The sequence below is a fragment of the Monocercomonoides exilis genome (genome assembly GCF_001643675.1).
Source record: "Monocercomonoides exilis strain PA203 chromosome Unknown scaffold33-1116896, whole genome shotgun sequence".
NCBI lineage: Eukaryota > Preaxostyla > Oxymonadida > Polymastigidae > Monocercomonoides > Monocercomonoides exilis.
In genome coordinates, this window is record NW_027150578.1 from 756,830 (window position 1) to 771,459 (window position 14,630).

Below are 14,630 nucleotides of genomic sequence, written 5' to 3' on the forward strand. Positions count from 1 at the left end.
AACATCCATTTCAAACTTGTGATTTCCAATTAATTCAGATCAAATTCATTTCATTTATGTAATTAATTTTATGTGTAATTTTAGAGGAAATTCAAAAATCTTTCTAGTTTGTTCATTTTTATGTTCAATTCACTTTAAATGTAATAATAATCCTTGAAAGCCTTCATTTGAATTAGCATCTGTTAACAACAAAGAATTTGGAAAATGAGAAACAACAACAAAATATTACTATTTCTAATAAAAAAACAACTAAAAAAAAATATTTTCAATGTACACAAAAACCGTTGAAAAGGGTTCTGAAAAAGATTTCAAATATTCCTTTGTTATTTTGGGCATCGTCTTCAGGAGATGTTGAGGCTTTAACGATTTCGTTGAATTCATTGATTTCTTCCATCATTCTTCCTCTTTTCTCTTCTGCTTCATTCTGCTTCGCTTTTTGCTTGGCCATACAATCATTTGTACGAGCTTTTGCATTTTTTATTGATTCAATCAAAAATCGAGATAAATCTTGTGGTTTAACCACATCAATTCCAACAATTTGATCTGTTTCGATATTCCAATCGAGAGAAATCTGGAGAGATGAAGACGAATCGTTGGGAGAAGCAGAGCCAATTGTGACATGAAAAGAAAAAGAAACAGATTTACCCGAAGGAGCGACTGACAACAAAGACAAGGATATTGGCAATTTTTGATTGAAAGGAAGAAATTGAGTATTCGAGAAGAAAGAAATCTGGCTAAAGAAGCTTGACAAGCATGAAAACGGAAGCTGTAGCAACGATAAAAATGATGAAAGAGGAAGATTGAAAGGAAGCGTTGTGCTTAAAGAAACCATCCGAAACAGTGCATTCCATGACATAAGAGAGACGTTCTCGAAAAATGATGGTAGAGCATTTGAAGTTGAAGAAAATGAATGAATCCTCAAGAAATGTGTTTGAACATGAGCTTTATTCTCTTTCATGGGCGATGACTCCCATCCAACAGCCATAAGCATGAAATTGCCTGAACCAAATGGAACAGATAAGACTGGAGACTGATTCAGCTCGTTTGAGTAATTAATAGAAATAGGATTTGACAATTGTCGTTGAACAGAAGTCAAAAGCAACCGATTCCAAATAAGAGCAGAGGAAATAAAAGATGGAAGAAACGATGTGAAAATGAATGAAAGTGCAGAATGAGAGAGAGAGATCGTATTTGCAGCAAGTTGAGTGAACTTCAACTCTGAGGAGCATTGTGCTTGCAGAAGTTTAATGAAGATTGAAACATACAATTCTTCGTTTTGTGGCTGTTGGTCTAATTTCTGTGTGCATTCATTGAAAAGCTTGAGCAAAAGTTGCTGCCGAGTGTTGGGGGATGGAACAAGATGAGGATTTATCATGTCTGTGAAGCGAGAGTAATGAGATGTAATGATAGTCACTGAGATGTCTGATGAAATGAGCTCAGTTGGAGAAGAGACAGGAATTGAAATGACGAAGAAAGGAAGAGAGCAAAGAAGATATGCAGCTGACAACTTCTGCTCAAACGAAGCAAGAGGAGAAGAGAATGCGGTTTGACTTGCTTTGTCTGAGTAAGATAAAGCAATGGAAAACATATCTCTGGCATTTTTCAATGAACTGATTGAAGGAAGAAGAGAAAGAGAAGGAAATGATGCAAGAAAATCAGCCAATGGCGTAAGTTGTGGAACATAAGCAGAGCTATTGCCATTCTGTGAAGAATTGAGAGAAGTGATTGAAAACTGAAAAGTTTGATGTTGAGAAAATGCTGATAAGAAATTGAGCTTGTGTGCGATCGAAGACAAACGAGTGTGCAATATTTGAGTTGAACTCCTTTGATCTGAGAGAAGAGATGATAACAGCTCAATTGAGAATCTTGGAAGTTGCACTTGAACAGATTCAGGCAAAAGAGGAGACAAAAGATGATGAATGCTCAGAAGAGATGTGGCAGAATCCATTGGAGGAGAACCACTCAGTTCATTCATTAGAGACTTCAGCAAAGAAGACGAATAATTTGCATTTGATGAACGTATTGCCCAATCATAGCAGCATAAGCAGTTGTCAGACATCAAAAGGGAATAAGGTTTGAATGATGGAACAAGACTTATTGTGATTGTGTCTTTTAAATGGAAGTGCTCAGCATGTTGCAGAGTGATTGAAAGCGGAGTTGAAGAAGCTATTCCAGTCAAATCAGAAAATGACTCCTTCAAAATTCTCTTCATGCGACTCACTTGGCAAACTCCGAGCAAACAAATAAATACTTTTGCAATGCCATATTTCAATTCTTCAGACCATTCATTGCTTAACTCACCATCTTTAGCATCATCTACCATCGAATTCTCATTTCTTATGTCCTCTTTCATATCATCTGTCTGCTTCAGAAGCACATGTATTATCATTGTTGTCTCATTCCAGTCGATGCAAGTTCCTTCGTCTATCCATTCTCTTCTCATCTCCATTTGCCTTTCTGATGCATTCTCCATCTTCAGAACAGCATCTATCCAATATTGCTTTCCCAATTTTGGCTGTTTTGGTTTCGAATCATTAACTTCAGCTTCATCCATTTCCATTCCATTTGACGGCATTCCATTCTCTTTTGATTGTTGAGGTGTCTGTTGTATTTCCCAACTTGATGGAAAATAAAGTCTTCCTCCTCCGACAGACCTGGCACCCCATCCACCCAGTCGAAGAAGAGCCTGCTGCGATGAAATGAAAAGTGAGGTGTGAAGGGCAGATGATATGGATGATACTGAAGAAGAAGAAGAAGAAGCTGAGTTCATTTCAGAGTGTGCCGTGAATGTTGTGTATGGAGGAGGAAGCTTTTGGAGCATTCCAGATGAGGTTGGAGATGAAAGAGGAGAAGAAAAGGGGAAAAGAAAAGGTGAGTCTGGAAGAGACAGAAGAGCGGTCTGATTGAATGTTGACATACTAGGTGAAGTGAGAGAAGAAGAAGAAGAAGAAGACGGTTCTGCAGCTGAAGCGGCTTTCTGGTTGTCTTGAGAAGATGCAAGCGATGAGTTTAATGATTCTGAAGTAAAAGCGTATGTTTCATTGTTATTTGAGTGAACAATATGAATCACAGATGAAAGAGAGACAGACAAAGAAGAAGAATGAATTGAAGAAATAAGAGCCAACAGCATTTGAGAAGAAGGAGTGGAAGATAAGAGCGATTGGATGTGTTTCTGTGAATCTGATAAATTGTTGTTGACTGAAGAAGTTGCAGAGGCTGATGCATCAAAAGAAAGAGAAGAAGAAGAAGAAGAAGAAAACAACACCAGAGACTCAGAAGCTGCAGGTGTCAAAGGAGGATTCAGAAAAGTCAGTCCACTTTTTGACAGAACAGAAACCATTGATGTTCGAAGTGTGCAAAGAATGTCAGAAAATTGAGTGGAAAATGCTTTGTGAACAAATTGTGCGACTGAAGTGATGAGAGAAGTGCTGTTTTTGTCAGCTGAATTGGAAGATGTGTCTGAAGATATCGATTGAGCAGTCTGTGTATTTGAAGAGGAAGAGGAAGAGGGAGAAGAAAGAGAAGAAGCAGAAGAATTGCGAAATGGATATAAAATGGAAGAGGTTGTGGTCGATGTGAATGAGTGCAGCAGATAAGCATCAACAAGCACAGCTGCGTTTGAAGCAGAAGGCACAAACAGAAGAAGAAAGACATCATAAACAGCATTTTCTTCATCTGATTCAGGGCAAGATTCATCCATTGTCACTTCTTTAATGCGAGGGCTGAATGCAACAGAAGCATAAAGTGTCGAAATGTGAGTGAAAGGAGAGAGGAGAGGAGAAAACGGGGCAGAAAGGGCAGAAGTGGCAGAAGGCTGTGAAATTGTGGGCAGTTTGATCTGAGGTGATGTGGTGCTTGTGAAGAGAAGATGGATGGGGAGACATTCAACAGACAGAACTTTGCCAGAGGAAGAGGCAGAAAAGGAAGGAAACATCAGACGAGAGCTGTCAGGCAATGAAGAAGACGACTGAGATGAGCGACTGAACGATGAAGACTGCCCAAAATCAACCAAAATGCGCTTCATCCGCTTTTCGCATAGGACAAAAGGAGAGTTTGTGTAAATTGAGCTGTGAAATGAGCAAGGCTGCTGAGATGGATCGCGACGAGAGCCGAAAGGAGAAAGAGAGCCAGTGGAAGGGAAGAGGAGGAGAGAAGTCCGAAGCACCTCGATCCAGCAGAGGAAGCGCAGACGAGACAGAGTGCTGACAATCCTTGGGAGGGAAGAGGAAATAGAGGCAGAGACAGAGAATGAGGACGGAGAGAATGAAGAGGCAGAAGAGGAGGAAGATGAGGAGGAAGAGGAAAAATGAGCGAGTGTGGAAAGATCAACTGGAGAAAGAGAAGAAAATGAATAGGTTAAAATTGGTGGGTTTTCAAATGAATTAGATCGAGATGTTTTCCTGCTTAATTGTGACCTGGAAGAAGGAGAGGAAGAAGAAGAAGAAGAAGGCAGTGATGGCAAAGGGGAAGTTGGAGATGCGTCTGAAGATTGAGAAGAAGAAATTGATGAGATTGAAGATTTTTCATCAGAAGTCTTTGCTGATGATGCGTCAGAAGGTGATGATTCAGTTGCACTCTTTGAGCCATCTGCATTTGGCGTCTGCTCTTCCATTGGCTCATCCAATGCACCCATCATCCACAGCGTAGAAACAGACGCTGCTTCACTCCATTCCATTTCAATTGGATTGCCTTTGATTTTTGTGTGGGTTGTGAACTTTTGTCTCTGACTTGTCAAGGGAGTGATGGAAAGAGGCAGAAAAGACGATAAACGCAGTGCAGATGCAGATGACACTGGAGCAGAAGAGGAAGAAGAGGAAGAAAAAGGAGAAGAAGAAAGAGAGAAAGATAACAAGAATGAATGAAAGGGGGTAAAGTCCATCGTGACAGAAGGAAGAACAGAACTGAATTGTTTGCTTTGCATTCGATTAGCAGAATCCAAAGAGGAAGCAGAAGATGAATCAAAAAGGAGAGGTTTGTTGAATGAGTATCGAAACGGAGCAACAGAGCCAATTGAATGATCCACCAAAAGACTTCGTATTTCCTTTGATGAATCAAAATTATCAGTCATGCCATCATCAGCAGTATCAGTTGAATTTGAAGAATTATCAGAAGAAGAAGAAGAAGAAGAAGAAGAAGAAGAAGATGATGATGATGATGAAAGCGATGCTTCATTCACAGCAAGCGAAGATTCTGAGGCATGGCACACAGCATCAACAAACCTGAGGACAGAGAAGAGTCCATTCGATGCAAAAAGAGCAGCAGAGTGGAGAATGACATGCATCAAAGAGGCAGAAAACACAGGGCTTGCAGACAAACGAGCAGATCGCTCAATCAGAGCAGAGGCAGTTGTTGAATTCTGTGAAGAAGAAGCTGTGAAGGTGAGGAGTCTTGATTCAGGTGAGTTGGCAAGTGTGAGCGTGTCTTCTGAAAGTGCAGGAGAAAACGACAAAATGGCAAGAGAACGAGAAAGAGGTGGAGAAAGAGCAGATGAGGAAGAAGAAGAGAGATGAGGAAAGACAATCACAACAGACGGCAGATTAGACGGAATTGTTGATGACTTCTTGTTGAGATGGGCAAATGACACGATGAGGCCTTCGTATGAGGAGAGCAGCGAAAGAGCATCGCTTTGGCTGAAAGTGGGAGACATTGTAAACATTCCTGGCGAAGGCGACTGGAACGGCGAGGGAACAGGAAATGTTGCAACAGACTGAGCAGAAGGCGAAGATGGACTTTGGGTGGATTGTGCTTTTGAAGGAGAAGGAGATGAAGATGAAGATGAAGATGAGGCTGAGGCAGAAGCAGAAGCAGAAGCAGAAGAAGTTGTTGAAGTCAAAGCAGCAACCGGAAATGGCGACAGAGACGGAGTGGAAGATGGAGACAGTCCTCTTGCTGATGCTGCAGCAGAGCCGAGTGTTGAGATGATGCGTTCTCTTTCCTCGTCTGCCTCTCTCTTCAGCATCCGCTCTCGAATGACGTCTTCTTCGCGGTCTGTCCTTCGTGAGCGCCGCTGCTCGTCTGTCAGAAAGGCGTCGTCCAGAGTGACAGGCACAATCGTCTGGGCAGGCAAAGCAGACGCTGCTGTAGATGGACGAACAGAAGGCGAAAGGAAAGATACAGAGGAAGAGGAAGGAGACAGGCTGAAGCTGAAAGGAGAAGGTGCGGGTGTTTGGAAGTTCCGAATGGAAGAAGGTGTAGATGGAATTGAGTCAGATGGCATCTTAACAGAAGATGGAGTTGTGATAGCAGCAGGAAGAAGAGGCATTGCGGTTGTTGGGACAGCAGGTGTGACAGCAGTTGATGCTAATAGTGTGGCTGTGGAGGATGATGCTATTGCAGGTGATGTTGTGAACCGGCTGAGAGTGAACGGAAGAGCACTTTCGGATGACTTTTGAGTAGCAGCAAGGATGAAGAGACGAAGTAGAAGAGAAGAAACGAAGCTTCTGAGGCAGCTATGGAGAACAAGAAGGCACTGCGAAGGTGAAGATGACAGGATATGAGCATCTTCTTTGTTCTTCTCCAATGATTTGTCTGTATTGCTCACTTCAGCACTTGTTGAATTGCTATCTGAGCTTGTTTCGGCGCTTTTTTCTTTCTCAATTTCTGCGTCTCGCTCTTTTTGTGCCTGCTTGAGAATCACTTCATTCACTTTCTGCACAACATTCTGCTCTTCTCTCGCTGATAGAGTCACAAAAAATGTTCTGTCTGACAAAAATCGATCGATTTTGTTACCATTTTCAGTTCCTGTCTGTTGTCGATATTTTGCACTTCGCAAATTGTGAGGAAAGTTGCATTCCTTTAAAAATAGACGAAAAGTCAATACTCTAAAAAAGCACAGAGGCGGTGTTGGTGCATAAGGTGAACTTAACGGGAAAAGTGTCACTTCAAATTCATCCTTCTGAATAAAATAAAGTAGTCCATTTGCTAAACAATCTTATTTAAAGTCTTATAAACTGAAAACATTTGAACAAACATATTTTTAAACTAAATCCTGGGCAAAACGGAAGAGTGTACCTTCCCAAAAGAGATTTTATCATTTGCTCTGATTCTTCTTTTAATGATAAAGCACTTTTCACTGAAAGTGTTGTTTGCTCTAATAGATCTGCTCCAATATCTTTCACAATTTCTGGAAAATGAGGATAAGATCCTGAAGATAAAACATCAGCTGCGAGAGGGATGACAAATGGCGGCATTCTATACTGTACTAAACGTTCATGAAGGTAAAATAAACGATCAGGAATTGATGTTGACGTGGCATCGAGAATTGACATGGACTTATATGCCGACTGAAATAAAATTTAAATGCAAAATCAACGAGAGAAACATCTTCTAAATAGAAGCGGCATACGTCGCAAGCCTCCACATTTTGTGGTTGCTTCAGCCATCGAACAAGAGCAACAAATTTGCGAATTATTGAGGCGTGCCGAACAAAAAACCCTTGGATCTCGTTCACTTTATCTTCAGGCGTCATTCCTGCAACCACTGCAGGAAGTCTTCGAAGTTCTGCAGCAAAACAACTTGTTTCCCTTTCAAGCAAGAACGAAAGAGTAAGTTGTTCCATCGAATCATGGGTTAAATACTTCCAAAATGACTTAAATCTTTTATAGAAATTTTTGAAACATTTAATAAATAAAATAGTTTTTTAAAGTTAAAATAATATTCTTCAAAAATTGATAATTGATCTATCCCGCTGACATACATTGTTTTGTCAGTTTTTTTATTTTCTTTTTTTGTTTCAAGACGCAAGCATAACCTTACGCATTAACGTTTTTCATAAACGTTATAAAATAAGTCATGATTCAATCAATTCTAAATATGTCAGCTGAAGAGCTGAGCGCTGAAATTGGAGATCAATCAATTTGGCACGCAATAAAGGCTAAACAACAAAAAATGACCGAAAGAAATTCAAGGAGTATTCATCTTCAACAAGGAGATTCAAGTTCAGATTCTGAGCAGCAAAAGCATAAGCCTCAAACAATGATTATTGAAGAACTGGAACAAGTTCCCATCGAACTTCTTGAAGGACTTAAGCGTACAAATAATGAAGCATTCAGAAATTTAATATATACATGGGCGCCTTCATTTTTTACTCCAGAGCAATTGCTCCAGATCAAAGCTGTAGAAAAAGAAGTTGAAGATACTGATCAAAATGATAGTAACAATGATAATTTAACACCTTCAGAGATGGGGGAACAAAACAAACGAAAGACTAAAAAAGTGATTGTCGTTTCTCCACTTCTTTCTAAAGAGCAACTTGCATCATTAGATTTTCACACACGACCAACTCAGGCGCACCTTTTCTTATCGTTGCTTGAAGTTGACGATTTAGAATGGCTAAAAATGGAGATGACTGGAATGAATGATGAAGAGCAGATCATAAAAGCTCAAGAAACTTTAAATAAGGAAGCTTGTCAATCCTATCAATATGATGGTTCATATTCAAGTCAACAATGGAGAAAAGATCTTTCGATAAATCTTGATTCTTCCCGAACATCAGCGAGAGAAAGACAAATAGCAAGCGCAAGGTCTTTTGATGGCCGCCAGCAACAGTCACAAATTCAGCGTTTATCACTACCAGCAATTGCATCTCCGATTTCTGCCAGCGAGTTTAACTCTTCTCCTTCAGCTCCAAATTCACCTGGATCCAATGGATTTCACACTGGCCGCAGCACCACTGTGTTTAGTGTTGCCCAGTCTTCAGTCGAGGCGCAGCGCCTGCTGTCACTTGATGCTGCTAAGAAGTCGATCATTAGGCGGCTGTGCATTGAGCATGAGAACGAGGAAGGAAGAAACAGAAAGAGGCAGAATGAAGGAAAAGAAAATGGAAGCGGTATAGCAGAAGAAGATGAGGAAGATATCGACATGGAGACGGGGGAACGGGTGATTGGAGAGAACGAGATTAGAAAACGGAAGGAGAGAGAGAAGGCAGTTTTCCAGGAGAAAAAGAAGAGAGACGAAAGAAGAGTCAGAGCAGCACAAAAACTGGAGCAGGAGATAAGAGAAGAGCAAAGGAAGGAAAAACAGAGAAAAGAGGCAGAAGGAAGAGAAAGGGCGCTGAAGGAAAAAGAGGAGAGAGAAAGAAAGAAAGAGAAAGCAGGGATGGCCAAAGTGTATATGCCAGTGGCTGAAGTGAGGCAGACACTCAAAATACCGCAAAAAGGCAAAAGCGAAACAAACACTGAAGAAAATGTGACTGAAAGAAGCTTTTCCAAAGAGGCCATTGAGCTTCCACCGCTCATCAGGGAACTTTCACAGACGACTTCGCTTGAGCCAGAGGCCGAGTCTGCTCTTATTCGACTGCTTTCAACAACACCACAGCCACAGCAACACCACCAGCAGCAGCAGAAACAGTTTGATCATCTTCTGCTATCTTCCACACATTCTCTCTCAAACACTTCATATTCGCATTTGCCTTCTCATTCTTCCTCTGCTTCGTCTTTTGTGTCTCCGCCGTTCACACGTCGTTCATTATCTTCTCTCTCAACCACTGCCTCTGTCTTCCGCTTTGCTCCTTATTCCACTCGATCCTTTGAGAAAGAGAAGGAAACAATGAATGAGAAGAAGGAGAAAGAAAAAGAGAAAGAGAAAGAGAAAGAGACAGGACAGCTAAAGAGCTGGGATGCTGTTGTGGAGGCGAACAGACTGAAGTACAAGGAAAAGCAGATGAAGGCAAAAGCGAAGTTTGCAGAGAAGCTGAAGGAGCTGTCGAAGGAAGAGAAGATTTCTGGAAGAGAAGATGATGCTGAAACTGATGATAGAGTCAAAAATGATAAAACAGAGAATCAACCAGAAGGTGAAGAATTAGACAAGAAGGGATGTGACCAACATAAAGATGAAGTTATCCTTAAAGAACATGCAGAAAAGAATGAGATTGTGATTGGAGCAGATGAGAAAGTTGTTGGAACAGAAAATTCAATTGATGCTAACAACCAGTTGAATGTGAGTATTGCAAAGGACAAAGCTGGATCAGAAAGAGCTGAGCTGAGAAGAAGCCAGGCGAAGCAAAAGAAGAAGGACTTTGGCGAAGCACGGGGAATCTTGCAGTCGTTTATGCCTGAAAACACACTCTATTTGCGTTCTGTGTTTATTCTGCCAGCTGAAAAAGAGAAGATTTCTTTTTCTTCGATGCGGATGTCGAAGGAGAAGAGGATGGAAGACCTGAAAGAAGTTGTTCGTTGGGAAGAGTCAGACTTTCTGAGGACATCACTTGGAGAAATAGAAGCACACAAAAGAGATGAAAAAGAAGAAGAAGGAGAAGAAGAGGGAGAAGAGAAGGAAGAAGAAGAAGAGGAAGAGGAAGAAGAGGAAAATGTTGATAGAAAAAATAATCAGCATCAGCATCAGTCATCTATTCATTCTGATGGTGCTTCACATGAAATTGATAACAAAAACATGCTTTCACCTGCAGCTCTTTCGCATCCGCCTTCTTCTCTTATTTCTTCATCACCAATTGCAAATACAGTCAGCAGAACTGCCTCTCTCTCTTCTCTTTCACATCTCCCACCTTCTCCTCTATCGCACAATCAGTGGAAGAATCGTGATGTTGAGAATGGTTTGACCAGTCTGACTGAAAATGCATTGACTGATGGAGAGAATGAGGAAAAGGTCGTTGAACGAGATATGTTGGATGAGGGCAAAAAACATATTTCTGATCTTATTTCTGGTGGAAAAGAAGAAGAGGATGAAAATTCATTGAAAAACAAAGAAGATGAGGAGCATAAGGAAGATGATGAGCATCTTCAATCTGTGAAAGAAGAGGAGAGGAAGAAAAAATTGGAAGAAGATTTTGACTCTGCCACAATTGAAGGAGAAGTCCTGTTCTGTCGCAGATTCGACGAGCCACATGCTTCATTGGTTGAAGGACAGTCTGTTGCACTTTCTTTGACTTCTGGCAATGAAAATACTGCAACTGAAGATAATCACGATAAGCAAGCATCTTCTTCCTATGCTAATGCTTCTGTTGATGATTTGAACTCTTCAACTCACTCCTCTGACAAATTGGATGAAGACAGCAAAATGACAGCAAAGAAAACGAAAGCAAAAGAAACGCAGCTCAAATCAGGATTTGACAAAGCTCTTCACAAAGAGGAGAAGAATGACGAGTCCAAAAATGCACTGAGCAGCCCAGAAACAGCAAAGAATGCTCAAATAAATGCACCTTATCGTCCTCCCACGCCAACATTGCCACAGAACCCGACACAAGAAGACATCGACAAATACATCGAGTCCATTACAAATGCGTCTGCTGCTTCAAAAAATTTAAAGAATTCTTCTTCATCATCATCATATTCTTCTTCTTCTTCTTTGAATGAAGCAAAGATGAGCCTCCCCTCGATCTCAATGACAGGCGCAGTGGAGCTGTCACTCCTGCGTCTGTCGCAGCGTCTGCAGCACATGGAAGAGAGGCGCAGGCAGACACGAGAGGCGAATGCATCATTTGGCAATGCGAATAGAGGAGGAGGAGGAGGGGCAGTGTATGGCAAGAGGAAGATGCCGAAGTATGGCTCGTCGTGGTATCTGCCGCCAGAGCTGTGGGATCATTGGAACCAGTGGAATGAGCTGCAGAGTGCGAGGGAGCTGGGAGAGAGGAGGCTGAAGGCGATGGAGCTGGGCGATGCAGAAGCAGCGAGAGAAAGAGAGACAAGAAGAGAGGCAATGAAGAGGCAGAAGATGGCTGAAAAGAATGGAATGGCTTCTTCTTCTTCTTCTTCTTCTTCTTCCTCGTTTTCAGCACGATCTTCATTGGGATTTAATGAAAGACAGAACTTCAAAGGAGTTGATGATATGACAAAAAGAAGTCTTGTACAGCCGCAGCAGACAACACGAGCATTCTATTCAGCACAGCCAGACCAGCTGAGCGTGTCTGCTCCGTCGTTGCCAAACAACATTTCATTGCAAAAGCAACAAAGAACAGCACAATCACAGCAAATCCGTCAAACACAGCAGCTCCAGCCATCCACAGCTGCACGCCATTCCATTCCTCCATTGACTCTTCCGCCAAATCTGCCCTTTCGCCAGACGAAATCTTCACTCGGTTTTTCTTCGACATCGCAATTGAATACAACTCGTGATGACGACACTTTCTTCCGCGATGCGATGAATCAGAACAGAAAGCATCCATTTCCTTCTTCTTCTTCTTCTTCTTCTTCTCTTTCTCCTTCTTTTCACAAGGCACACATAACAGTCACTCCATCCTCTCGTTTCATTCCGCTGGAGACGCATCAGACAGGCCTAGCCAGTGCCCAGCACAACACCTCTCTTCCACTCCAGCGCTTCACGTTTCTGCAGCACGAGCAGGCGCCTCGTATTGTCCTCCCGCATCTCATTCGAAGTGGGACGCCGCTGCCGAACGAAGCAAGTGGAGAAGGAGGAAAGGAGAGGGGAGGGAGCAAGCTGACAGATGAGGGGATTCCAGGAGAGAGGAAGATGCTGATCCACACTGCGTCTGAGACAAGAAGGGCAGACAAAACAGGAGAAGAGAAGCAGAATGGAGGAGAAGAGGCAGTGGTTGAGCAAGGGAAGGAGAAGGAGAAGGAGGCAGCGCAGAAGAAGACTCCAGAGCAAGAAATGAAGGAGTTGGAAAGGGAATACAAAAAGATTGAGAAGAAATACGGTGTTTCGAGTGTTAACAAAGAGGAAGATGGAGAAAGAGAAGAAAGCGAAGAAGAGGAGGAGGAGGAGGAGGAAAAGGAGAAAGAAGAGGCGAAAGAAAATGAGAAAGAAAATAATGAAAACAAAGAAGAGAAAGAAGAAAAAACAGATTCCAAAGTCAAAGAAAGAGAAATTGATATTAAACATACAAAAGACGAAAATGGAACAAATCCAGGAACTTCAACACCAAAGCATGCAAACACACCATCCAGTCACACTTCATCCAATGCACACACATTCACTCCTCATCATTCATCTTCTTCTTCTTCTTCCTCTTCTTCTTCTTCCTCCTCCTCCTCCTCTTCTTCTTCTTCTTCTTCTTCTTCCTCCTCCTCTTCTTCTTCTTCTTCTTCTTCCACTTCTTCTTTATCTCCTCTGCAGAACCCCTCCTCTTCGCTCACTGCCAAGTCTGAGCACATCAGCCAGCGTGTGCCTGTGCGCTATGTCGACCAGCGCATTGCCTCTCGCCAGAAGCTGTCGTACAAACGGTATGCTGCCCTCACTCGCCTTCTCTCTCTCTTCTTCGACTCCGCCGAAGTGAAGAGCAAAAGAGACGCCTTCGTCGCAGAGAGCGGTGCTCCTCTCTCGATTGCAGAGTCCCTCTTCCCTGACCCTGTGCCTGTGGTGAAGAACAAGTGGCTCCTGACGACGCTGCCGCAGCTGTTTGCGCAGCTGAAGAGAGACGGTGTGTGGGACAGGACACAGCTGGAGGCGAGGCAGGTGATTGCAGCAGAAGAGGAGATGGCGCAGGGGAGAGGAGGATATGGAGGAGGAGGAGGAGGAAGTGGTGGTTGCGGGCAGGAGAAGTCACTGTGGGGCAATGCAGAGAGGATGAAGAGGGCTGGGAGCAAAATGGCGCTGCAGAAGACGAATGGGAGGAGGAAGAACAAGAATAAGAGTGGGATGAATGCAGCTAATGATAATAAAGAAGAGAACGAGAAAGGAAAAAGAACAAACCAGAAATACAAACAAAAGCCTTCACAAAGCGACTTCCCCTCTGACCATGCAGATGAAGACAAGCAGAAGCACCTGCAGCTGCTGAAGGAGAGGCGCTCCACATTCTCACAGGCGACGCTGGAGTGGCTGGCACATACCTCACTCGACAGAGGAAGGAGTCTTGGCCCTCCCACGACACGTTCGGCTGCCTCTGGCTATTCCTCCTCAGCTGCCACCAGCCGCAGCGATGTGGCGAGTGGCTGTGGCTGTGGCTCTTCTGCCTCTCTGGCTGTCTTCTCTCCCTCTGCCACACGACGTAGCGGAGTCTCATCGGCGTCTCCTTCACCCAGAAGACACAATGTGAGTGAGAAAGAAAGGGCTCTTTCTCTTTCTCTGGCACCTGATGCCTTCTCTGCTCTGGTGGACTATGTGTCGACAGCTGCACTGGGAGGCATCACAACACTCGAAGCTCATCAACACGCAGATCATCCGGCTGCTGTTAGCTCTCGCAGCACTGTTTCTACTACTCTGCCTTCATCTTCTTCTACATCATTGTTGTCTTCTTCTTCTTCCTCTTCTTCTTCTTCATTGGGCACTTCATTCTCTGCCCGTCTTCCTTCTGCGTCTGTCTCCTCTTCCTCTCAACGGGACAGCCCGTCTTGGTCTTCTTTTGACACTGCCGTCGTGTCTGAATACAATTCATCCACGAAGCCTTCTGATTGCTTTGCTATGAAACTGTTTGAAGCTTGGGAGAAGGAAACTGGGAAGCTGTAGGATGCTCTTCTATGTTTTATTTGTTACATACATGTTTGATGCATTTCACGTTATATTATTTATATTTATTATTGCATATGTAGTGTTGTGATAGATTTTCGCAATCTATGTATTATTTTTTTGTATCTGGTGCAAAAGTTGATTGAGTAAATTGTGTGGTAGATTATTTTTATTTATAAATGTCTTTATTCTTTTTTGAAAAAGAAGAAATACTCATTATTCAATTCGAATTGTTTCAAATAATTGCAATATCTTTCAAGAAAAAAAATATT

The 14,630-nt window shown here is 42.5% G+C and overlaps 2 protein-coding genes across 2 annotated transcripts; one reads left to right on the forward strand and one right to left on the reverse strand.

Annotated features, from left to right (window-relative positions):
- Positions 1-265: 265 nt before the first annotated feature.
- Positions 266-7,558, reverse strand: MONOS_8800 (putative Mediator complex subunit MED14; the record flags this gene model as incomplete). The annotated part of the gene is made up of 3 exons (XM_067879241.1): positions 266-6,702; positions 6,971-7,283; positions 7,346-7,558. The coding sequence occupies 3 exons, from the start codon at positions 7,556-7,558 to the stop codon at positions 266-268; spliced, it is 6,963 nt and encodes a 2,320-aa protein (XP_067724437.1).
- A 128-nt stretch (positions 7,559-7,686) lies between these two features.
- On the forward strand, positions 7,687-14,626 carry MONOS_8801 (uncharacterized protein). The gene has a single exon (XM_067879242.1). It carries the CDS (start codon positions 7,792-7,794, stop codon positions 14,356-14,358), a length of 6,567 nt encoding a protein of 2,188 aa, XP_067724438.1. The 5' UTR covers positions 7,687-7,791; the 3' UTR covers positions 14,359-14,626.
- Positions 14,627-14,630: the final 4 nt, after the last annotated feature.

What these genes read in the sequence shown, in the direction of transcription:
- MONOS_8801 (XM_067879242.1), top strand. Translation starts at nt 7,792, where the DNA reads ATGATTCAATCAATTCTAAATATGTCAGCTGAAGAGCTGAGCGCTGAA.